General features: G+C 51.8%; 11 protein-coding genes across 11 annotated transcripts; 7 read left to right on the top strand and 4 right to left on the bottom strand.

The window, feature by feature from the left end:
- Positions 1–851: 851 nt before the first annotated feature.
- COCVIDRAFT_91917 (hypothetical protein) lies at positions 852–2,434 on the bottom strand (the record flags this gene model as incomplete). Its single annotated transcript, XM_014703902.1, has 2 exons — positions 852–1,398; positions 1,551–2,434. The coding sequence occupies 2 exons, from the start codon at positions 2,432–2,434 to the stop codon at positions 852–854; spliced, it is 1,431 nt and encodes a 476-aa protein (XP_014559388.1).
- A 688-nt stretch (positions 2,435–3,122) lies between these two features.
- COCVIDRAFT_35416 (hypothetical protein) lies at positions 3,123–3,844 on the top strand (the record flags this gene model as incomplete). The annotated part of the gene is made up of 2 exons (XM_014703901.1): positions 3,123–3,383; positions 3,437–3,844. The coding sequence occupies 2 exons, from the start codon at positions 3,123–3,125 to the stop codon at positions 3,842–3,844; spliced, it is 669 nt and encodes a 222-aa protein (XP_014559387.1).
- Positions 3,845–4,111: 267 nt separating this feature from the next.
- COCVIDRAFT_91914 (hypothetical protein) lies at positions 4,112–4,557 on the bottom strand (the record flags this gene model as incomplete). Its single annotated transcript, XM_014703900.1, has 4 exons — positions 4,112–4,154; positions 4,211–4,390; positions 4,440–4,455; positions 4,515–4,557. The coding sequence occupies 4 exons, from the start codon at positions 4,555–4,557 to the stop codon at positions 4,112–4,114; spliced, it is 282 nt and encodes a 93-aa protein (XP_014559386.1).
- Positions 4,558–4,830: 273 nt separating this feature from the next.
- Positions 4,831–7,173, top strand: COCVIDRAFT_92120 (hypothetical protein; the record flags this gene model as incomplete). Its single annotated transcript, XM_014703899.1, has 3 exons — positions 4,831–4,861; positions 4,915–7,043; positions 7,096–7,173. The coding sequence occupies 3 exons, from the start codon at positions 4,831–4,833 to the stop codon at positions 7,171–7,173; spliced, it is 2,238 nt and encodes a 745-aa protein (XP_014559385.1).
- An 875-nt stretch (positions 7,174–8,048) lies between these two features.
- COCVIDRAFT_24318 (hypothetical protein) lies at positions 8,049–11,207 on the top strand (the record flags this gene model as incomplete). The annotated part of the gene is made up of 3 exons (XM_014703832.1): positions 8,049–8,151; positions 8,386–10,698; positions 10,750–11,207. The coding sequence occupies 3 exons, from the start codon at positions 8,049–8,051 to the stop codon at positions 11,205–11,207; spliced, it is 2,874 nt and encodes a 957-aa protein (XP_014559318.1).
- Positions 11,208–12,518: 1,311 nt separating this feature from the next.
- Positions 12,519–14,638, top strand: COCVIDRAFT_92071 (hypothetical protein; the record flags this gene model as incomplete). Its single annotated transcript, XM_014703898.1, has 4 exons — positions 12,519–13,398; positions 13,447–13,746; positions 13,798–14,182; positions 14,233–14,638. The coding sequence occupies 4 exons, from the start codon at positions 12,519–12,521 to the stop codon at positions 14,636–14,638; spliced, it is 1,971 nt and encodes a 656-aa protein (XP_014559384.1).
- An 813-nt stretch (positions 14,639–15,451) lies between these two features.
- On the top strand, positions 15,452–15,865 carry COCVIDRAFT_13690 (hypothetical protein; the record flags this gene model as incomplete). The annotated part of the gene is made up of 2 exons (XM_014703813.1): positions 15,452–15,565; positions 15,668–15,865. 2 exons carry the CDS (start codon positions 15,452–15,454, stop codon positions 15,863–15,865), a joined length of 312 nt encoding a protein of 103 aa, XP_014559299.1.
- A 284-nt stretch (positions 15,866–16,149) lies between these two features.
- Positions 16,150–17,484, bottom strand: COCVIDRAFT_92210 (hypothetical protein; the record flags this gene model as incomplete). The annotated part of the gene is made up of 2 exons (XM_014703897.1): positions 16,150–16,370; positions 16,437–17,484. 2 exons carry the CDS (start codon positions 17,482–17,484, stop codon positions 16,150–16,152), a joined length of 1,269 nt encoding a protein of 422 aa, XP_014559383.1.
- A 282-nt stretch (positions 17,485–17,766) lies between these two features.
- On the top strand, positions 17,767–19,482 carry COCVIDRAFT_92142 (hypothetical protein; the record flags this gene model as incomplete). Its single annotated transcript, XM_014703896.1, has 1 exon — positions 17,767–19,482. The coding sequence occupies one exon, from the start codon at positions 17,767–17,769 to the stop codon at positions 19,480–19,482; it is 1,716 nt and encodes a 571-aa protein (XP_014559382.1).
- A 290-nt stretch (positions 19,483–19,772) lies between these two features.
- COCVIDRAFT_13687 (hypothetical protein) lies at positions 19,773–21,311 on the bottom strand (the record flags this gene model as incomplete). The annotated part of the gene is made up of 5 exons (XM_014703812.1): positions 19,773–20,675; positions 20,727–20,813; positions 20,863–21,137; positions 21,192–21,214; positions 21,277–21,311. The coding sequence occupies 5 exons, from the start codon at positions 21,309–21,311 to the stop codon at positions 19,773–19,775; spliced, it is 1,323 nt and encodes a 440-aa protein (XP_014559298.1).
- Positions 21,312–22,144: 833 nt separating this feature from the next.
- On the top strand, positions 22,145–24,126 carry COCVIDRAFT_35407 (hypothetical protein; the record flags this gene model as incomplete). The annotated part of the gene is made up of 4 exons (XM_014703895.1): positions 22,145–22,320; positions 22,375–22,574; positions 22,624–23,820; positions 23,870–24,126. The coding sequence occupies 4 exons, from the start codon at positions 22,145–22,147 to the stop codon at positions 24,124–24,126; spliced, it is 1,830 nt and encodes a 609-aa protein (XP_014559381.1).
- Between the last annotated feature and the right edge of the window lie 76 nt (positions 24,127–24,202).

Raw genomic sequence — 24,202 nt, 5'->3', positions numbered from 1 at the left:
TTTCTTTCATGTCATCAGATGCTGCTTGCTTGCATCCATCCATGGTGCTTTGCGGTCACTAGTCCTCGACTACTATCTATCATACACACCCCACACTGTTAGAGTACCACCCTCTCATCTCCTGACACGCGCCGCACCGGCTCTGATGACCTGATAGTGCTCATCTCACCTCATTGCCTTTTGGACGGCTGCAGCAACCCCCAAATAGCGAGTCCTTGCAACTGCACGTGCCTGTCGGCATAACCGCCTCGCCCAACACTGCGAACACCAGCTGGCTCCACCATACCTAGCCTTTGCAACTAGGCTCTCCAAATCCTCTCCCTTAAACCCGCCGGTCCTAGTCACATCATGTGCTTTATAGTTCCGGCACCAAGGCTCTCCAATGAGGCATCTGCCCTGAATCTATTTTCAGCCCCTTGCCGAATGCGCCTTGGAATATATACTTAGTAGTATATATGTACTACCGTCCACCCGATAGATTGCCTGAAGGCTTCCGGCCGGAACTGCGACCGAAAAGCAACAATGGCCTCAGCCAGCATTCGCCGCATTTTCCCCACACTTACCTCCGACGACCCTTTGTTGTTTTTCTTTATCCGCCGTGCCTTGCTCCGGCCCGCTCTACTAGCCTCGGAACTTGCATAGTACCGAACACATGTACCCGAGTATTTACCACAAGTCACGTGACCAGGCCGAATGCACTGGGCCATGCATCTATACATATAACTATTTGTACGTCTTGAATCATGCACCGCCGAATCATTACTACGCACAGCTACCATACAAGTATTGCCGTACAACATCTCACTCATCAACCTTGTGTTGTGCTAAACTACGTGAATGCCAACCCGTTGTCACCGGGGTAGCCCAATTCGCTGGAACCACCTCGTCATCTTCATTCTTGCCTTGTCATCGTTGTTCGCCCACCACCATATCTCCCACTGGACATCCTTCCATTCCACCTGGAATATACTCTTCATATCCCTCAAGTCTTCCTCGGGTGACTTGTCCCTTTCAAACTCACACATCACTCGATCAACAAGGTATGCCATCGCCCAGTCAGAGATATTTAGAAGCCCATGTCTAGGCGACAGTTGCAAGAGCTGCGTCACATTCCGTAAGCGAGCCATAGGGTGAGCATCATCTTGAATCGAAGACTGTACAATCCTGGCGACGTGACGAAGGCAGACTCGCAGTAACCTCAGGGCCGTATCTTTATCACACAGGTCAGTGAGGGGCGGGGAGTCTGTGGATTGCGGGTGCCTCCATTCCTCACTTGACTCCGGCATTGTTATGGCCGGGTAAGGCGGCCGGCGGCCGAGTCGCCAGCGAACAGCGAGATCAATCAAATCAGGCGGCTGAAAGTAGGCTTGCCCTGCCGTTAGGCATATCTGAAGTAATCTGTGAATCCATGGTCAGCCAAAAATGCATCAATAGCTCCTCAGCTGGAGCTTGGTGCTCAGATTTTCCATGTCAAGAGTACCGCCTCAACACGCGCTGCTTCTAAGCGGCCGCAGAAGGTAAAAATACAAAGGAGAATATCTAATACTTACTTGCAACAATGCGCGTTGTTCCTGCGGAAATCCGACTCGAATGTAAATGGTAGCTTTGATGAATCTCTATCCGCTAAGAACTTGATGTTTCTTGGGAGCAGATGATGATACATAAAAGTAAAAACGGCGCATTCATCCAGTCTGTCAATCAGAGGTTCATCCTCAAGGTACGTAATCGCTATTTTACAGGGCTCCAAAAGATTTTTAGCGGAGTCGAAGTTCGTCAGCGCCCATCGAACTTCATTCGCAAGCCAGATGCGAACAACAGCAGCATAGAATCGAGCTCTTTGGTCGGGATTCATGCTCGTGTACGAACAAGTATGCTTATCTTTCGGGTGTCGTCTTTGTAATTGTCCCTCGTCCAACTCATCGGCACGAGTGACAAGGGTAAAAAACCCTTCAGAGAACTCCTGGTGATCTTCGGCATCGCTTACAGATAGGTAATCCTCTTCTTCAAGTTGTCTGCTCAACCAAATGTCCTCTAATATGCGGAGACCTTGATAGCGAGCTAGGACATCACATATCGCCATATCCGACCAATTAGCTTCGTAAGCATTCAGTTGAAGAGCGTCTAGAAGGCTCGTCTCGTGGCTATTTAAAGGTGACAGTGGACGTTTGGTGGCTAGCAACCCAGTCGTTTTTTCTGAAAGATCAACAACAAAACGTGCATGGACGGCTAGCATCTTGTTCAGCTGGTAGTCGTGTCTGTGTTGAGGGGAATGATGAATGATAGAACGCATGATGCCGAGATAGACCTTTCGCTGACACGTGACACGTGCTGTTATCTTGCATGTTCGAATCAAGTGGTGGACATCGTCAATACTGCCAAGAGCGTGGTATATGGACTCCAAAACTTCATTGGGTAGGTCTGTAAGTTTGGCCATAGGAGGCACCAGTAAGTATGCGGTAGTGTTGCCAAAGAGCACGAGATTGTGCCGTTTGTAGCCTGCATTTTTCAGCAAACGTTCCGCTTTGCTATTTGGGTGTTTATAGAACGGGACGTACCTAATATGTTTGTCTTTAACGAATGTACTGCCCAGTGTAAGACGGGGTAGGAATGCGCAGCGTCAGTTGTAAGAGTAGAATGCTATCGTGGTGGGTGGAATATAGCCCTGCTATAGCTCCAGGCAACCGACTAGCGACTGCTTGTTTAGGAATTCCATACACCTGTCACTAACAATTCACTATGTTTGGGTAACAACTTTCAGGTGGCATCAGGCTGGACCTTCTTCATCTTGCCAGCCGCCAGCCGCCAGCCTTATGTTAGAGCGCCATTGCAGCTCAGGTGGTCGGAGCGATCGCATTGACATCGCACAGAGCAAAAGAGAATACAATATAATTAACTACAACCCAAATATGCGAGACTTGTACTCTAGATTTGGAAATAATCGAATCCAAGACGCGTCATGGAATGGCCAGGCTGCGACTGCTCTGGTTGGCTGCGCCGCGCCTCCCGCTCCCTGATTGCTTGGCGTGCCGTTCTCTCACCTCCGTGTCGTCTCCGCAACCCGACTCAACCCCACACGTCATACTATCCACCTTGTCGCAATACATAAGATTTATCCTATCATCATGTCCGAAAACAACTCTCAGCCCCTCGATACCAACATGGAAGTGAATGATGAGCTAGACCGTACCGTCGATGAGGAGATCAAGCAAGACGCGACACAACTCGAGGCCGACGCCATGAATCTCGACGGCGCAAACGATACAGAGCCTTCCGCGATGAACGGCGCAGCAGACCCAGTCACCAGCTTTGAAGCGCGGATACCTGCCAAGAAGGATGCAACATTGCGCGAGTTCCTGGGGAAGATGGACGAGTACGCGCCCATCGTATGTTCACCCAGCCTCCAAGTAATATAACAGTGCACTGATAAGGCTGCTAGATCCCTGACGCAGTGACCAACTATTACCTCACCCGCGCCGGCCTGCCACCACCACCTCAGACATCACAGCATCTTGCGCGCCTCTTAGCACTCGCGACCCAGAAGTTCATCGCGGACATTGCAGCCGACGCTTACCAATTTTCGCGAATCCGTTCCTCAAACACAACCAGCAACAACCCTATGGGTGGTGCTGGAGGACCGCCTGGCGCAGCTGCTCCAGGCGGAGTGCCAGGCGGGAAGGACAGCGGTGCTAAGGCTAAGGACTATAACCTCGGTATTCAGCGGCCAGGCTATGGCGGAGGCGGCCAGGGAGGCAGCCAAGGACGCACTGTACTCACCATGGAGGATCTGGGCATGGCAGTTGGCGAGTATGGCGTCAACATTAAGCGTGGCGAGTTCTACCGCTAGACACATGTCTATGCAATCTCTCGACGCCCCACCCGGTGTCCACTTTCCATTGGCATATGCGAAAGATGGGTAATGACGGACGCAATTATTTGCTATCACAACAGGCATTCTCGGCGTTGAATTGGCATCGCAGGCGCAGGGGTTTCTGATCAGAATATTTTGCCCAGCAAGGGGCTCATCGCAATTGTACAATATCAGTACATAGTGGCTTTTGCACACACCAAAATGATACCCAAACTCCCATAAGATGCACGTGCGATCCGTTCTTCATTTGTTCTTGGTCTGCTTGTACATGAACTGCTTCCGTGTCCTAGAGTTGAATCGTCAGCTAATGCTAATCTCGTTGGCTCATTTAGAGGGACATACGGCGCAAATTCTCCCAACTTGTGTCCTACCATATCCTCGGTGATGGTGATGTCCAGGTAGCTCTTGCCATTGTGTATTTGAAACTTGAGGCCGACAAAATTCGGCAGTATCGTGGCTGAGCGGGCTTGTGTCTTGATCGGCGGGACCCGCTCACCTGCTTTTTTCTGAACTATTGGGAGGCTTGGACACAGTCAGAAAGGCCTGGGAAGGGTTTCATGAGTAGGCTTACGGAACGATGTTGGGTCCTGGTGGATGATTAGCCTATTTATTCACTTCTAGATTCAGCAGCGACATGAGTAAATACCTTTCCAGACCGACCGGGCGCATAGCGCGCGTGTGGGAAACATGGCGATGTTGAGCGTTGAAAGATGTCGTCGGCGAATGTTTTCAATTGCTTCCGATGGACGCTGGAAACCCACGTGAGAGCGCGGGGGAGATTGTGGAGCTAATGGCTTGGCTGGAGCGCGACGCGAAGTGCAAGCGATTGCTGTAAGCCGTTGCCCTCGCTGGAAGAATCCACTGTGTGTCAATTGTGCAGCGATTGTTTGTGGCCTACTGCGTGCTTTACCAACAGTGAAAGTTCCAAGAACCCATCTTTCTAGCCACGCAGCTCGTCCAATATGCCACCACGAGCACGCGGTGTCCAGCGAGGTAGGCGACAGCAACAGGCTGCGACAACACGTCTGTGCTAACACAGTCTGCAGGTGCAGACACAATTCGTATACTCGTCGCTACAGACAGCCATGTTGGATACAACGAGCGTGATGCCGTACGAAAAGATGATAGTTGGAGGACTTTCCACGAGGTCATGTGCCTGGCCAAAGAACATGATGTGGACATGGTACTGCACGCTGGGGACCTATTTCATGAGAACAAACCGTCGCGGAAATCCATGTTCCAGGTGATGCGTTCGTTGCGCATGAACTGCCTTGGAGAAAAACCATGCGAGCTGGAGATGTTGAGCGATGCGAGCGAGAACTTCGGCGGCATGTTCGACCATGTCAATTATGAAGACGAAGACATCAATATTGCGATACCAGTCTTTGCCATTCATGGCAATCACGATGATCCTTCGGGTGAGGGTTCCTACTCTCCACTTGATCTACTGCAAGCGTCTGGATTTGTGAACTATTTTGGGCGTACACCGGAAGTGGATAACATAGCCGTTAAGCCAGTACTACTCCAAAAAGGCCGTACCAAGCTTGCGTTGTATGGCCTGAGCAATGTGCGAGATGAGCGCTTGTTTCACACTTGGCGAGAGGGCAACGTCAAGTTCTTCCAGCCCGGTACGCAAAAAGACGAATGGTTCAATCTCATGAGCGTTCATCAGAACCACCATGCGCATACGCCAACAAGCTATCTGCCCGAAAACTTCCTTCCCGAGTTCATGGATCTTGTGGTATGGGGTCATGAGCATGAGTGCTTGATAGATCCGCGGTACAATCCTGAGATGGGCTTTCATGTCATGCAGCCAGGCTCGTCAGTTGCGACATCTCTGATGCCGGGCGAAGCCGTGCCTAAACATGTGTGTATCCTAAGCGTCACCGGCAAGGAGTTTACCACTGAGAACATCCGCCTAAAAACAGTGCGGCCTTTTATCATGAAAGAGATTGTTCTGGCGGAAGAAAGGGAGATCAAGCAGAAGGAATTGTGGCGTGTCAGCGACAACCGTGCAAAGATTACACAATATCTAAATCAAGTCATCGAAGGCCTCATTGAGGAAGCGAAACGAGAATGGCTCGAACTTCAGACAGATCGTGAAGAAGGCGACGATCTCGATGTTCCGCTACCGCTTGTTAGACTACGCGTTGAATACACCGCACCATCGCCTGGGGAATTTCATTGCGAGAATCCACAGCGAATCTCGAATCGCTTCATGAAAAAGGTAGCGAATGTCAATGACGTAGTCCAGTTCCATCGGAAGAAGAAACCAGCAACCAGGGCCTTGAAGAACAACATCGACGAACCAGATGAACAGGTGCTGGCTGAACTATCAATCGACTCGATAAAGGTCGACAAGCTAGTCAAGGAATTCCTCACAGCGCAGACGTTGACAATTCTGCCACAAAACTCATTCGGAGATGCTGTATCACAATTCGTCGACAAGGACGACAAACACGCTATGGAGACTTTTGTCAAGGAAAGCCTCACAACTCAGTTGAAGCATCTGATGGAGACCAACGAAGTCGAAGAAGAAGAAATTGTCAAGGAAATGGCAGAGTACCGTGAACAATTAGAGGATTTGTTTGCCTCAGGACAACTGAAGAGGGTGCGGAAATCCAAAATCAAACCAAAGCCAGATGGTTGGGACAGTGATTTCGAAGGTCCTTGGATAGATCAACCTGGTGCTCTTATACGCTCAGATAACGAGGAAGAGAAGGAGGATGAAGAGGGCCTTGCCCCTATACCTACGAAGAAGGCCGCCCCGCGTGGCCGCGCAAAAGCAACCGGTACGACTCGTCAGACAGCCACAACTACAAAGAAAGCAGCACCTGCTGCTAAAGGTGGTCGGGGCAAGAAGAAAGTAGTGGAAGAAGAAGAGGATGAGGAAGAGGACGACAATGATGTTATAATGCTTGATGACGACGATGACGAAGAAGACAGCGCAGAAGACCTATTCGTAGCATCGCAGAAGAAAGCTCCTGCGAAAAAGCCCGCTGCGAAGCCCACCAAAACCCCAGCACGAGCAAAGTCACCAGTTAAGAAGACACCTGCTACACGAGCTAAGGCGCCGGCCACGCAGACCAAGTTGAACTTTTCCCAAACACCAACACAGCGCAGTCAGGTAACACGACCTACGGCATCGCGCGGAAAGCAGCCTGTGCAAGAAGCCGTAAGCATTCTTGGACTAACTGATATAATATACATGTGCTGATGAGCAATAGAGCGATGATGAAATCGAGTCTGATGACGCTTTTGAGTCGGCACCTCCTGCAAGCGCTCGTGCTACTCGCAGAAGATAGACTACTGCCCTCGGAATTCAGGTAGCATGGCAAAAGCGATGGAGGAATCGAATAAGGACATATCACTTTTCGGGAATGGTTCCATAAAGGTGGTACGTTGTGTAGGGCGCATATCATAGCGAAGGCGTTCAGGTGTTTGAAATGAGCAGACTGCATCTAGCTGGCAGATCCAGTGTGCTTAACCGTGCGAAAGTGCCATGAGGCGCTACTGAATTATAGTGACTACGTATACTCTGTTCTCTCACTGCATGCTGTTTTCGTAGTCACTACTTCCGCTCTCTCTCTTACGTGTATTGTATATCAATCGTTCTTTCCTCATCAACTGCGAAAGGTGACTGCGTTCGGGCCATCTCTACTGCCTCACAAGCCAAGCCCCCCCTCGCAAAATCCTCCTCGACCGATCCACCTCTCGTTTCTTTCCTGATTTGCATACCTCAATGGAATCGTCTATGGGTAATTGCGATAGCATGCAAGCTATAACAACTTCCTCAACCGCCTACTCTCTTCTTCACCACAACACACACAAACGTTCTTTTTGGTTCCATCTTCTTGTTCAGTCTGTCTTCTTTCGCATTGCTGCGTCCCGGCTTTTTGGTTAGCCGTTGCTTCAATCGTTGTTCGCGTTGCCTCCACATCGATCAGCTTTGAGGTATGTCAACCCACTTCCTACTACACTGGCACACTTGTCTAGGAGCACACTCAAGCATGTAACCTTGAAACAAATTGCTAATAATGGAAGGATATTTGCATCAAACCATCTCAACCTCCTTTTCGTGTCCGGCTCATCGTCTCCATTGGTCAAACGATACCGACGGCACACTCAGGTCAGCGGCACCTCGTCGGCGATACCCATCTAGGGTAACGGATTACTCATAATGTCTCTCGCATACAAAGTGGATGAATTGCTTGCGTTGCGTGATTCGGTTTCGGAATCAGCCGTGTCGATCGAGAAGTTTCCTGATGAGGATGTTATCAGAGGTCGGTGCTGGCCATGCCCTTCTTCACCTTTCACCTTTCACCTTTCACCTTTCACCGTTCACACTGCCTACACAAAAAAATTCTGTCTGCCACAAAAGCTCAATATCCCTTGAAATTCACGAACACCTGTACCATCACCACCTCGCCGCCGCATACCTCCTTCCGCAGTCGGACGCTGTCCTGATCTCTGTACTTGCTGTACATATAGATAAACACTGACACACTTCTCTTTAGAACACGTTCTGCGTCCATCTGCATCTGCAGCAGCAAATCTCAACAGCAGGTTGTCGAACAGAAGCCTGCGGGTTCCTCCTACGACGACTCCCGCTCCGCTCGGGTCTCAGAAGAAGCCATCGCCTACACCATCGTTGAAGCGAGGAAAAGCCGAGAAACTTCTTAAGGAGCACGGCAGTCCACCTGGTTTGCGAGTGACTGCAGGAGGCAGAATTGTTCCCAGCGACCTTCCACCACTTGGCACGGCTCGATACGGCGACACCGCGTACCGGCCGCAACAACCGTTGCGAGTCGCTCCGGGCAACGTCATGCCGATGCAAGTCCCGTCGAACGGCAATAACACTGCCCGGATTGGGGTTATTGGTGGTCAGCCTGTCATCTTCATCGGAGATCGCATGTTTGCACTGCCGACAGTTAGCACGACCAGCTCTACACTGCCTCCTAATGGCTCTGCCGCTATGGATCCAGCAATCAAGCGAGGCCCTGACCCATCTACATCAGCTGTACATGGTACCATTCCAGGCGCTTCCTTTGGCCTGCCACGTTCTGGTACTCACACTCCGTTTGCTGGCATGGACCTTGCTACGCTGAAGGCACAACAGACCATCAAGAAGCAAGAGCTCCGAACTGTCGAGCAGACTGAAGTGCTACAGTCGAGCCACCAGAGTGACGCATGGCGAGCGAGTATGATCGAGAAGAAGCGCTGCCTTATTGTTGAACTCGATGCCCTCAGGAAGCAGATATCGGCACTGGAGTCGGGTGCCATCGCAGCCCAGCCCGGTTCCTTCTCCAATGCAGTCGGCGCGTCCACAGCACCTGTCCCCTCATTTGGAGTCCAGAACCAACAGCCGTTTGCTCCTGCAATGTATCCCTTCGCCACTGGCAATCAGTATGCACCCATGACGATGTATCAGTCGCAACCGCAGCCCTATGGTGCCTTCCCCAGCTTCCCCTCTGTGGAGCCGGCAGCGTTTGTACCAAGCACGGCCAATCCACATGCGCCGCACTCTCCTCCTGGATCAGCCAACCGCCGTTCTCGTGCCATTGAGATCAAGCCCCCGCCTCCGGAGGAGGGTAAGAAGCCTTCATCTCTTAACCCGAAGAGCCCCACCTATGAGCCAGCTGCAAAATCCGGTGACACGCAAGGAACTGTACCGCCTACGCCTTCGCCAGAGAAGTCATCGCCTTGGCATATCCAAGAGGCTTCAGAGCCCAGCAAGCACGATAGCGGGGCACCGACCCGAAAGCACAGTGTATCCAGCGTTGATACCATGGATTTCTTCCCTATCAATACACACGAGCACTCTTCTACACGGGTAGCGCCACCGAGCAAGGACACCAACCAGTCGACTGAGACTCATACTGCTCCATTGACACCAGAGGAACATTGGCCTGCCAGCCCATGGAACGAAGAGCACCCAGGCCGCGCTGGCAAGCATGAGCCTGCACCCAAGCTTACCTCATGGCCAGAAGCATTCGGCAAGCAGCCTTCACTGCCCTCCCTGCGACAGAGCACTGCGAACCAGTCGTTGTCGGCCCCCATCGAGCGTATACCAGGCATGGAAGCAAACGTAGCCAGGACTGCTCTGAGCAGTAATGCAGTCTCGCGGGTGAACTCGGCCCAAGATAGCAGCACTGGTCAGAGCTGGAAGCTCTCTGACAAGTCCGTCGTGCACGTTCCAAGCACATATCAAGAAGGCTACCAGGCTGGCTACGATCATGTTGGTATTCCGGACAGTCCGGATGTGCTGCAAGGCTATATTCAAGGTCTACTGCATTTCCTCACGGACGAAACCAAGAAGCGCCAAGCCGAGTACCAACACAGTGCCAACTCTAGCACCCCTTCGCTCCGAGGACTGGTTGCTGGGTCCTTACCTCACGACTCTCCTCGTGGCATCGACAGCTTTGGTAGTAGCCAAGAGAATGTTCGGTTGTCAAAGCCCAGCCTGAGTGACGATGCTCGTCGCGATTTCGGACTTGGCTCCCAAGGTGACGTCCAGGGAGGACTTGTCCCGTACAGGATGGGCAATGAAGTGATGAAGGCTTCACAGCAGCGTATCGTCTCAGGTGCGCGTTACCTCGCACCTCCTAGTCTTTTCCCACTGAAGATGGTATCTGGACATGGGCAAGCTATGGCTTCAAACACTCAGAACGATGCGAGCAAGGAGATTCGGGACAGAGGTATTGGACAGTCGAATGGTGGAACGCCACAGCAGTTCTTGGGTATCCAGGTGCAGAATCACAACTTGGGCACACCGTTGACCATGCAACGCTACTACACTACGGCCAAGGAACAGGGCTCTCAAGAGCTTGGTAGGTATGGCGCGCCTTCTGGCAAGGCTTCTACTAACGTTGGGTTAACAGGACTGGATGGAGCTATGGATGACCTTGCGGAGATGATCAACGATACGCATATCAACGACTGTGGCACGTCTATGGCGGGGGAGAAGCGGCCTGCCGAGACAGCCAACACCACGGAGTACGAGGAGAGCGATGCATCTTGTTTCAAGTCGTCGAGCGGCAAAGGCAAGCAGAAGGCCGCGTCTTCGCCCACCAAGACGACTGACACGGAGCGCGAGACTGTGACATCGTCGCGTACCAACACTCCCGGATCACCCAAGAAGGCCGGAGAGCATTCACCGGCAAAGGCGAAGCTAGAGCAGGTGACGAACAAGTTCCGCCGTGGCAAGAAAGACGACGTTCGCACCATGTCGCCTGAGGAGAGGACGAAGCGTTCGGAGAAGTGGCGCCAGCGCTTCCAGCAGCTCAAGAAGACGGAGATGGAGGAGATTGAGGCGTATCGTAGGAACTCGCGCACTTGAAGGGTCGTCGAATTTGGGCTCTTTGTCGAGTGTGACTGGATAGGCTGGATGCCATGTTGCCTGACTCTGGCAATACTTGGTCAGTGGCGTATGAGTACAGGGTGGATAATGTTTATTCGACAGCCAGGTAGTGCAGTTTGCATTGCGGCTCTACTTGGCAGTTTTTCTTTTTCTCGGGGGTATCCAACAAGGAGGACTGGATGGCAGATGGCAAGGAGGAAGTGGGAAGGAGAGTAATTGCATGTCTTCTTGTGGCTCCGACCTTTAGTAGTTAGGTTGTATAGGAGGGCAGACATTGTATGATTAAGTAGGCAGCATAGTCAGCCGCCACAGGCAAGCAGGATACTAATGTAATGTAATGACTTGATTACGGTCAAGGGTGGATGAAGGGGCTGTGTTCAGGTGAAGTCAGGCGCAAGGGAAGGAGATGGGACTAATATGCCATGCACGGCCGATGTAATACTGTACGGTGGAGGGCCGGGGCCGAACGATGGACTAGGCCCAAAGGGGAGGGTCTGGAACGGATTGGCGCTGGACGCGGTAGAGGAAGAGTGGTCGGATGCGTTCATGGATGTGGGAGGCAACGTCAGACGTCTTGTTTAGGGTGATGACAAGGACGGGCAGGCGGCGGCAGTGGTGGCAGTGGGTGGACGTGATGCGATGACGTGCGCGAGGGAATTGCACGGATAGCATTGCTGATAAATGGCGGTGCTGGAGGCATGAACGGACGATTGGGGGGAATGCTTGGAAATACACAGTGGCCGCGCGGTACTTTCTTAGTAGTCGACAGTCCCCACTGGCCTGAGCCCTCGCGCCCTTGATTCGCCGCCCTCGCCTCTGCGTCTATCCGGCACGGCTCTGGCTTCCCAACCCGCCCATACTCTAAGTAGCCCTGCCTGCCCTTCCCTTCCCTGCCCTGCCCTGCCCTGTCCTGTCCTGCTGTACCCTGCCCTCCTCCGCTTCCGCCTCTACCTCCACCTCTCCCTCCTCCTACTCCTCCTCCTCCTCTTCTTCGCCCGCTGCTCCCGCGTGGTAGAGTAGTCAATTGTCTTCGCTGCTGGATTGCCTGGCCAGCCCCTTGCGCCCCACTGCCAGCGGCGTCCTTCTTTGCCAACTCCCGTTCGACGCTCCAGCCACACGCACCACGATCCCGGCACCTTGACCTATCCCGCCGTGCCATGGCCCACTGACCGTTAAACGCGCAACCGAATAGTACTCCCTGAGTCCCCCTCTCCGCCTCACTAGCTGCCATCCGCTAGGCGTACCACTCGCCCGCTGCGCGTCTTCCATCCCTCCTCTTCTCCCACGGCTATGACGCAGCTTTTCAACTCGTCTCCATCAAGCCACTCCACCATGACCGAGAAACGCACCTTTTCGGGCAAGGCCCTGTCCATCAACAAGTCGGTCAATGGAAAGGACGGTCAGGTCTCGCAGCGCATCAAGAACTTCTTCCGCATCAACAGCAGCAACGACGCCCAGAAGCTCTCCGACGATGCCACGGGCGGTGCCCCAAACTCCAAGAACGAGAAGTCGGGCTTTCGCCAGTCGCGATTCATCCCGCACATCACTCGCAACCGCTCTCAGACCGTCGCCAGCGAAGGCAATCCGCTCGACGATGGCCTCTCGCCCACTGCCCACGCCAACCCGTATTTCGCCCACCAAGGACCCCCTGCCCTGCGCCATCACAACGACGGCAGCGTGCCCCCATCTCCCACGGATTCACAAAACATACCCAAGACACAAGTGAACGGTGGCAACGGTCCCGAGGATGATCATGCCACGACGGCTGGAAAGGAGGAATTGGCAAGGAAACTACGGAGGGTAGCTTCTGCTCCCAACGCTCAGGGCTTGTTCTCATCTGGCAAGTCTAATGAAAGGCCACAGACCGCTGAACTCGGCAAGCAGCCCGTCCTGCACCACCCGAACTCATCCACCCTGAGCATGGTTGAAACGCATTCGCAAGACTCGACCCACCTCCTACCCAGCGACGCCAGCAAGCCTATACCGTCTCCAGGCCAGATTCGCAATTCTGTAGCTTTCAGGAGGACCTACAGCTCGAATTCTATCAAGGTTAGGAACGTTGAGGTCGGCCCGGGCAGCTTCGACAAGATCAAGCTGATTGGCAAGGGTGATGTTGGAAAGGTCTACTTGGTGCGGGAGAAGAAATCTAGCAGGCTCTACGCTATGAAGGGTACGGCACACATTTTCTGTTTCTGGAATCTATGCTAACAATCTTTAGTGCTGAGTAAGAAGGAGATGATCAAGCGAAACAAGATCAAGCGTGCGTTGGCTGAGCAAGAAATTCTGGCGACCAGCAACCACCCATTTATCGTTACTCTATACCACTCTTTCCAATCCGAAGACCACCTCTACCTCTGCATGGAATACTGCAGTGGCGGTGAGTTCTTCCGCGCTCTGCAGACACGACCAAACAAGTGCGTTGACGAGGACGCTGCGCGATTCTACGCTGCCGAGGTTACGGCCGCATTGGAATACCTGCACCTGATGGGCTTCATCTACCGAGACTTGAAGCCAGAAAGTAGGATCAATTTTGCCTCCCTTCAAGAAAGACGGTGCTAATTTCCCCTAGATATCCTCCTCCATCAGTCCGGCCATATCATGTTGTCAGACTTTGACTTGTCGAAACAATCGGACACTGGCGGTCGCCCAACCATGATTCTTAGTGGCCGAAGCGGTACTTCGTCGAATAATTTGCCAACGATTGACACCAAATCTTGCATCAACAATTTCCGAACCAATTCATTCGTTGGTACTGAGGAATACATTGCACCAGAAGTTATCAAGGGCTGTGGACATACGAGTGCGGTCGACTGGTGGACCCTTGGAATTTTGATTTACGAAATGTTGTACGGAACTACACCCTTCAAGGGCAAGAACCGTAACGCCACTTTTGCCAACATTCTTCGAGACGAGGTGCCCTTCCCAGAGGGTTCTGGCGCACCGCAAGTGTCAAAGTAAGTTTATCTACAGACATTTGTTTGCTTCCTCTACTAACATTGTGTAGTCTTTGCAAAGCCATTATTCGCAAGCTGCTCATCAAGGATGAGACTCGCCGCCTCGGTTCACGCGCCGGTGCCTCGGATATCAAGAGTGCGCCATTCTTCAAGACCACGCAATGGGCGCTACTGCGTCACATGAAGCCTCCTATCATTCCCCACCAGGGCCAAGGCATAGAAACGCCTAATTTCCGAAATGTCAAGGAATCCCAGAGTGTGGACATCGGTGCTGCGAAATCCAAGGGTGTGCCCCTTGACTCTGGCCTTGCTACCCCCATGGGCGAGGTAGCCGATCCATTTGAGGAGTTCAACAGTGTCACCCTTCATCACGATGGAGATGACCATCATGACCACCATCACGACTACAGCGAATCGGGACACTCTGATTACTCGCAAAACAACTCGCATCGATAGGACAAGTGGTGATTTGCACACTCCAGACGGAGTCTTCTTAGGGAGGCCATTTGTATCCGATACTCTTCTCGACTCTGCTCGTTTTGCTTTCGACGTATGATAGAAAAATGAGTGTCTCTCATGTCATTGGCGTTTCAGGGTTCTTACTTCTTTTCTGTCGTTCGAGCATATTTCTTCTCAACTTTTTCAGCCAGCATTTTTCCGCCTCCAAAATCTTTTCGGCGTTGTTTGTTTTGTGTTTTAGGGGTATGGATGTCGAGGGACATGAAGTACAACAGTAGGCAGCTTGGACAACGGGCTGCAGGACGATATTGACTGGGTTTATGATGTTAGGAAGAGAGGAATTAATCACAAGACGTATTTTTTCTGCTTAATATGAACGCAAATTGTGTTGTGACCTTTTAAGACGAATAGTACTATGTTCTACGTATGATGAAAGGTATGTGTGCATGGACCACTTCGGAGTTTGCGGGGAAGACGCGACAATCGATTCGCAGATACCCAACGCGACGAGGATTTAGATTTAACCAGGGTAGTTTGCACCGAAACCCACACACTCTCCTAGGAAGAAACGAAGCTTCAAGGTAAAAAGAAGAAGCCTCCACACATACACGATTATCCCAAAGCACAGCTTCCTCTAAGCAATCCAACCATCGCACCCACGCCGACCCCACCACCAGGGCACACACGCGCAACCCCCCTTGCCCATCACAAACACCAGACCCTTCCACGGACACTCCCGAGAAAAACGAAACAAAAGTTTAAAAAAAACGACCAAACACACACCTATTTACCTTAAACAAAAGAAAAACAATGGCATCACTCGACCCCCAAGACGCAAACTACGCCGACGACGAAGAAACACTCACACCACTCGAACAAGAAGTCCTAGATGAATACGCTCGATTACTCGAGAACTTGAATACCGTATGCCTTCCCTTTATCCCCCTGTTTCCCCATCCCACTTCCCTACCCCTCCCTCCAATCCACATAACAGAAAGCTAACGCTGCAAAAAAACAAACGAACAGATGTCCTCCCTCCTCCTCACCCTCTCCAACAACCCCAGCGCCGTAATCCTCGACGGGCTGCGCGGTCTCGAACGCAAGACGTCGCTCGTATTTACGCTGTTGAAGGCGAGTGTGTATAGTATTGTTTTGAATCAGCAGATTGAGACGGATGGAGGGGATGGTGGGGTTGGGGAGGAGGGTGGGGTTGATGAGATGTGAGGAAGGAAAGGAAAAAGTTGGACAGGATGGGATGAGGAGGATGAGGAGGATTGAAGGAGAATATGATACCCCAGGTAGAGATGAATTGAAAGAGGACTGCAAGGATATAGAGATATGGGAGTGAGGGGTTGGAAGAAGGTAGAATGGTATGATATACACGAGTTTTCTTCTACAAAAAACGCTTATATGCGCATTCAGACCACCCAATGCATATGCGTTATGGTACATGTATCCCCATGACTTCTCCCCTTCTTTACATCAAAATATTCATACATGGTGTCCGTCTAGTGTATGGAACCTCCATAGTACACCTTGCGTACATCGACTAGCTTCTTGCCGCGAGCTCTGGCAATCTCGTCGGGCAGCTTCTGGCTGGTGAGAGCTTCCCAGGTAGCCTTGATGACGTTCATTTTGTTTCTTGAGCGGGGGGTTTTGGCAGAGAGGTCTTGGAGTCCGGCCGCGCGGGCGAGCTCGAAGATGAGATGTTGGACGCGGAGACCGAAGCCTAGTTATTGCGTCATTAGCAAACTGCTCAGAAATATAGAAACGAAAGCAAAAGACGATGACTTACCGGGTGGTCTTGAAAAAAGCTGCACCTTTGTCGCGCCAACCTTCTTCTCTAAATCTCCAAATGTTGTCCTGTTCTCGTACCGTGGGACAGGCCTCATGTTCCTGATCGCACTCATGATACTTTGTTTCCTGCCTTCTTCAGGTTCGACGGACTTGCCTTCTCCCACACCTAGTAGACCGTCTTGGTTCCCCGCAATGGTAAGGTAGTATAAACTCCTGATCTTGCCCATGCGCGTTTGGTTCGTAACACCGTGAACAACAAGTGTCTTGACTCTGATGCTGCGCAATTTTTGCTTGTCCCAACCCAAGTATTGCAAAAGACGCTTCTGCCGTGGATCCTCCTCTTCTTCGGTGGAGAGTCGACGGGTTTGGCGTGCCATGCGGTTTTCTACCCTCGGTAGATCGGGTGCAATTACAGAGTGACGTTCGTCACCGAGCGCCTGAAGTGCGGCGGGGTTTTTCGATGTATATGTTGCGCGCGGGTCGAGGGCAGCCTGCGTAATGGCCGCATCCATGGCATTTTGCAGGCCTGGGTCGTCCTCTGGTATACCGTCTGGGTACATCTTTGCAAGGTTCTCCGATGCAATACGGGAAATATTCTCATCTCGTTCCACTTCGTTGGCGATTCGGAATGTCTTTGGCCCCTCGATGTCGTCTCCGGTCAGCTTCTCAGGCCGGTCGGTGACTGGATCAACTTCCGCAAGATCGTCTTCGTAGTTGAGCCGCCAAAAATCGGTTCTTCGCTGACCCTGCGTAAGGACATCTCGGGCATCGATCGTAGTTTCTGCGGCTTTGATGGCGGCGATTTGCGAGGGTGTATATTTTTTCTCGAGAAGCGTTGTTTCCGAGGTGTCGTATTTCGGATACTCGGCCTCGGCGGCCTGGGTGAGGAGCTTGAGTTCGTCTGCCTTTATTGACGGGTAATGCGGTCGTTTCTTGCGGGCTTGCCGAGATGCGGAGGCATGGAAAGTGCGTTGCGGAGGTGGTTTAGGGAGGGTCGTTGAGGCGGCCTTAGTAAAAAGACATCTTGCGGGGCGGCAGACGCTCATTGTTGCCCTTGAGCCTCGTCGCGAGGGCCAATTGAGCGTGGAGAGGCTGTAATAGCGGGTAGTCTGCGCGCTTGGTGGTGCTTGAAAGTGAAGTTCGGAAAGTTCACAGTGACTAAGCGGCATGGGCAGTAAATGCTGTAGCCAATCACACCTCTTCCCAACTCAGTGACTAACATAACTTTTCTCGACTGTGAGACTTGGTGCATGTACTCCCGAATTCTCAGTCGACCACTTCGGACTCTGCTGAGCAGTAGCCGGTATTCCCAGATTGCCAAGCGCAGTATGGCCTCTTCCGCAGATAATGTTGCTCCCATAGAGAGTAATGGCGCGAAAAGACACGCCGAGACGCCTCTGCGTAGCGAGGAAGGTTCACGAGGAAATTACAGGTTCAAGAACAAACGAATGAAAAATGGTCATGCCGAGCAAAGCAAGATACTAAAAACAAACGGTACCAACGAGGAGGTCTTGTTGGAGGATGTCACTGCCCTCATAAAAAAATTCAAGCTAGAAAGAGAAGGGAAAGAGACATCAACGCAACTACCCGAAAAATTCAAAGAAATTACTGTCGAGATCAGGGAAATATCATCTACCGGAGATGGTCTTGGATTTCAGCAAGGTTCAGATTCAGATCAAGTCTTTGTTGTACCTTTCAGTGCGCCTGGAGATGTTGTCACCGCACGTCCGCACAGGCATTTCGAGAAGGAAAAATACTCCATGGCCGATTTTGTCAATGTTGTTACGCCCTCAAATCACCGCGACTCGTCTCTAGTAAAGTGCCCCTACTTTTCCAGCTGCTCGGGTTGTCAATTTCAGATGCTGCCCTACGATTTCCAATTGGAACACAAAAAGTCCATCGTTCAGAAAGCCTACAAAAACTTTTCCAACCTACCGCCCGAGCTTGTTCCGACTATCGGCGATACTATTGGATCGCCTTTGCAATACGGATACAGGACGAAGCTCACTCCGCACTTTGACGGTCCACCGGATGCTCGTCGAAGCGACGGCCGAAATGGCATCAGACGTACATTCAAAGAAGTACCGCCAATTGGCTTCATGAAAAAGGGGACCAGAACCACCATCGACATAGAAGATTGCCCGATCGGAACCGACGCCGTGCGCGCAGGCAACAAGCGCGAGCGCAAACGCGTCGCCGATACCATTGACAAGTACAACAAAGGCGCCACTATCCTCCTCCGTGAAAGCACCACCCGGATACCCAAATCCGAATACGATGCCACTAAGGAAGAAGACCCAGATGCGGTCATCGAAGACCGAGGCGACTGCATCCACCGCAAGATATGCATAACAGACTCCAATGCAAAATCCACCGAATACGTCGACGACTTCCAATTCGTCAACCCAGCAGGCTCTTTCTTTCAAAACAATAACAGCATCCTCCCCGTCTTCACCCAGTACATTCGCGAGCACATCTTACCTTCTTCCCCAAATCACAAAATCAGCCACCTCATCGATGCATACTCTGGCTCGGGTCTCTTTACAATTACGTTATCGAGCCAGTTCAAAACATCACTGGGCATCGATATTTCCTCGTCGAGCATTGAGTCCGCAACAACCAATGCGCGTCTGAATGATCTACCCGAAAGCTCCGCACGTTTCATCGCTGCAGATGCTGCACGCCTCTTCGCTTCGATCGAGACTCCTGCTGATGAAACGGTCGTTATGATTGATCCCCCACGAAAAGGCTGCGATGAATCTTTTCTGCGACAGTTGGTGCAATATGGCCCCGCGAGAATCGTTTACGTGAGTTGTAATGTGCATACGCAAGCCAGGGATGTTGGTGTTTTGGTTGGCGGCATGAAGGGCGTAGATGGTGGGTTTGGAAAGGGAGAGGGATGCTATGAGATTGAGAGCCTGAGGGGCTTCGACTTCTTCCCTCAGACGGGGCATGTAGAGGGTGTTGCTGTGCTGACTAGGAAGACGATGGGATCAGTTGGAGAAACTAATGGGGCACAGGGTAGTGAGGTGACGATGGAGTAGTTAATCTGCATATCTCTGGCGTTTTGGGGGACATACGGACAGACACAGTATTTCTCTAGCCGGCGCATACATCAGCATACAAACGTAAAAAGTCATCACTGCCTTTGCTTGGTTAAACCTTCTGTCAAACTACACTCGCGTTTTGGCATATACATCACGTTTGCACAGTCACATGGATTTTATGTTGTGATGTCAATCCTGGGATTCTCGACAGCTTTGCACTTCTTTTATGCTCGCTCAGTAAATTCTTCTCACATATACGCTTGCCTAGTATTCTCGTGTTTGGCCAGTTACGAGCTTCCTGGTCCACCGAGCAGGGCGAACCGTCTGACAATACTGGGGCCGATTTCATCGTACTCCGCCTTGGTATGGCAATAGCTCTTGAACTCGGGCGTCTGTCCGAGCAAACTACCTCCGAACCAAGGACCGTGTCTTTGTCTCTTGTGAGTAATGACCTGTACATCCAAACCACCACTCTTTGCACCTCCACTCCGTGCTTCAGAGGCCTTGATCCTGGCATCAACCATGTGTCTAATGTCACGCTGCAAGCGGCGACCAAAGTCTTTGTAGAGTGTTGAACCACCAGACAGAACAATGTTCTTGTACAGTCCCCTACGTACATCGATGGGTGAGGACTGAATGACGGTATCGACAATGGTGGGTAGCGGGGTCAAGAAATCGGAGGAGTAGATCTCGGGGTTGAAGAAGATTTCAGGTGCAAGAAAGCGCTCGTAACCGACGTCTACGGAGGCGGTCCTGCCATTGGGGTAGTTGACCGTGTACTTCTTGAAGCGGTCGTCTGATTCGCGGTCGAAGCGTGCAAACTCCTTCACGATATCTGGGCAGACGTAACAGAATTCCTCTTTGATGCGTTCAGCGGTCTGAAGGGACGAGTCAGGCTCGCCACGTTCTCGGAGGAGCGATTGGACAAAGTTGGTAATGTCTCGACCGGCAATGGGGACACTCTTGATTGAGGAGCCAATGACGTAACCTTCAGCAACTGGGATAACGTGTGTAACACCAGCACCGGAGTCGATGACGGTACCCGTGAGGGATCTGTCCTGCACCTTGGAGCTTGTCCATGACGCGGCCAATGCAAGCACAGCTTGCACGGCAATGTAGAGACCGGCGACGTTGAAGGACTCGAACATGATCTCGGCGGTGGCTTCGCGGTTCTCTGGGGGGTTCAATGGCTAGACAGCAGTCAGCATATGCGTTTTCTGAGTTGTCAAAGGACGGCATACGGGTTCAGTGAGCAGGAAGTGGTGGTCTTCCGGCTCTACTCGCAGGTACTTGAATATCGAATTGGACCAGAAACGCTCCATGAGATCCTGCCGAGCATCAGTTTTTGGCCTCATTCTTCATAATGACTCGTCATACCCAGTTGTCTATCTGGCCGTGTCTAATTGGGTAGTTGATGCCATAGCCCGCGCCTCCTGCTGCGGCCAGAGCTTCATCACCAATGAAGAAGTCCAGGTCTTCGGTGCCTCGTTTTCCAGAAAGATGTCCACCAGGACCAGCACCACCGGTCAGAAATGAGGGTTTGTTCGCGACAGCTGGGCGTCCAGAGCCAGATCCGCCGGTACCGCCAGTTGGGCCCTTGGTAGCTATCGCGGTGGGAAAGACGAAGGATGGGGAGTCGTTGCCGGCGAAACCTAGGATTGGGCGTTACTAAGAGCTAAAGAGGCTGGAATCAATGTCTAGCATACCGAGCTTCGAGTATCCCGTACCGCTGTGTGCCAACGTCAGTACTCAATTGGGAGTGGGGATGCCAACAGGCAGCTGGGAGCTTACTTGTCCATGACAACGGCGGGGGTTTGGGACGCCATATTTACTGCTGCTGCTTGCTACAAAAACAAATATGCAAAAGCAGCTGAAGGAATCCCGGGTGGAGGAGAAAAGCGAGAAGCAGGTGTGGAGGTGGCTTCGTCAGAGAGGTGATGGCGGAGGTCGGCGTCGGGTGCATGTGGGCTGTCGTCGAATCAGGCACCGCCCCGCTCCGCTCTTGGCAGCGGGAATTGGAACACAATGGCGGGGGCCGCTATTACTTGTGGGTGAGCCACGTCCCAGCTCTCTGTTTGTAAACACTGTCGCTCCTTCTTCTTCCTAGACTGCCGTGCCTGTCTTTTTTCGCGTCACACATGATGATTCATATGCTACGCACGTGGCTTCAACAGACGCAGAGGAAGGTGTCTTTCGCTAACAAAGCTCTGACATTACCTACTACTAACCTCTCCTCCTTCACTAATCATAGCCCTATAGCGCTCGCCGGGCATCTCTCTCCGACTCTCATTTCTTCACTCGTCCGTGCCGCGCAGTCCCTCCACCGTCGCCTCGATTTCTTAATTTATTTTCCCTTCTTGTTCCTCTCCTTTCTCTCTCAGTCAACCTGTGCTATTTCCATACCCTATCTATTTCACCATTGATTCTGAGGCCGTCACCATCTTGCATGGCCGCCTGAAAACCGCTCCTCCTTACGATTTACGACAATTGAAGGCTTCTATACCCACTTGCACTGGGCACGTGCTCAACGCAAACACAGCTTGTACATTCACATACTCGGCTTCGTCCAAACAGCAATAGGCGACAGTTGTGCCATACGCTGGATACTTTCGCCCCTCACTTTCGACATATACGCCGGTGCTTTTCGACGCACAAAGGCATGTCGGTCCCTAGTCATCAATTTGCGCCTGTAGATGGGGTGCCCCATGTCGATACACAAACACGCAAAGCGGCGCGTAGTCCGCCCCACGACGACATATGCTGCATCTATGTCCATGCCGGGGCTGGGTACCACAGCCACCAAAACGAGAGGATACATCTAGAGGCATGCAACGAGTAGGTATTTCTGGCAATGTGAAGTCTTACTAAACTTTTGCTCATCTTCTCTAGTGCCGCACAAATCGCTATGCTCATTCTCAAGAACGGGGGCTCTGCGTTAGATGCTGTTGAGATTGCCATCAAGACGCTCGAAGACAGAGAGATTACCAACGCTGGGTACGGAAGTAACCTTGCCATGGACGGCGTTGTAGAATGCGATGCCTCCATTGTGGATCATTATGGGCGTAGCGGGGCCGTTGGAGCTGTGGCTCGTAAGTTATTAGAGATGAAGGCATGTTCCATATTGACGATTCTTGACAGAAATCAAGAACCCCATATCTCTAGCACGTATGGTTCACGACCATACCATGGATCCGCTTACACTGCGCCGAGTCCCTCCAAACCTCCTGGTCTCCCAAGGTGCTACTGATTTCGCCATCGAAATGGGTATGCCAATTCTGCCGCATGATGCACTGATCTCACCAGCTGCCAAAGACCGCTGGATGCGATGGCTCTCGGATTTGAGATCTGCAGAACTTAAATCAAAGAAGAGCGGCACACATCCGTCATGCTGGAAGATCAGGGAGAAACTCGAATCAGAAGATGAGGCTGAACGGCAACAGATGCGCGAACAGCACACCCAAAACTTGCTAGCAGCCTGCACATTCCTCTCGCAATCACACTCACCCCTATCTTCAGACCATACAATGTATGGCCAAGTCGAAAGTAACCAGTCTGATTCTTTGCCTCTATCAAAGCGGTCTTCGGGTTCTTGGAACAGTGACGATCAAATCAATACCCCGGAGTTGTCTGAACAAACATCGTTGATTGGCAATCCCTCTCGCAATGCTTTCATCAATAGCATGCAGACAGTGCCTACCCTGAGCCAATGCAGAAATACTCACGCGGGCCCCGACTTGGGCCACAATAGTGTCATAGATACCAGTCCACAGGAAGAAATGCATGGGGCCTTTTCACGCAAAGCTTGGGCTGATGGCTCGAGCGATGATTCCGATTCTGGATCTAGCGCTCAGACAGCGAAGGTCTACGCTTCATCAACACCTCATGAACAAGCAGCGGAGCCTGACCTGCTCGAGAGTATAGGCAGTAAGACTGCAGAGACCAAACTAACTCGGCCAGTTCCACCCGGACCAGGTCCACAGCAACCCGAGGAAGACCACATCACCGACACTGTTGGAGCTATTGCAATAGACAGTTGGGGCAATATAGCCTGTGGTGCTTCTTCTGGGGGTATTGGTATGAAATACCGCGGGCGTGTCGGCCCTGCAGCCCTTGTAGGGATAGGCACTGCAGTCATTCCTGCCGATCCAAACGACCCCGACCAGATATGCGTAGCGACTGTAACTAGCGGGACTGGTGAGCACATGGCGACAACTATGGCTGCTACTGTTTGTGCCGAGCGACTCTACCAAAGTGTGAAGAAGGGTCGTGGCGGAGAGTACATTGAGGTCACCGAAGATGAAGCTTTGAAAGCCATGATCGAGAATGAATTCATGGGTACGTGACTTTCCAGGGTGCTACTCTGATTATGCTAATAACATTCCAGGCCATCCAAGTGTCAAGCACAGCAATTCTGCCGGAGCTATTGGCATTTTAGGTGTCAAGAAAATGCGCACTGGCGTGTTGCTGTATTATGGACACAACACCGACTCATTCGTCATGGCTTCCATGTCCGCTTCGGATGAACACCCGGCCTGCTCAATGTCACGCAGCAACGGTAACGGCCAAGTTGCTCAGGGCGGCCGCATGATATCCATGAGGCGTAGCAAGAAGGCAAAATCTGCATCTCGTCGACAAGTGTAGTAGCTTTGTGAGAGAGCCTGGAACCTATCCCATCTTTCTGCTACTTTGTCTCCTCTTTCCCAAACCCTATAGCCGA

This window comes from Bipolaris victoriae (genome assembly GCF_000527765.1).
Source record: "Bipolaris victoriae FI3 unplaced genomic scaffold scaffold_19, whole genome shotgun sequence".
In the NCBI taxonomy this organism is placed as follows: domain Eukaryota; kingdom Fungi; phylum Ascomycota; class Dothideomycetes; order Pleosporales; family Pleosporaceae; genus Bipolaris; species Bipolaris victoriae.
This window is presented reverse-complemented; position numbering and strand designations above follow the sequence as displayed.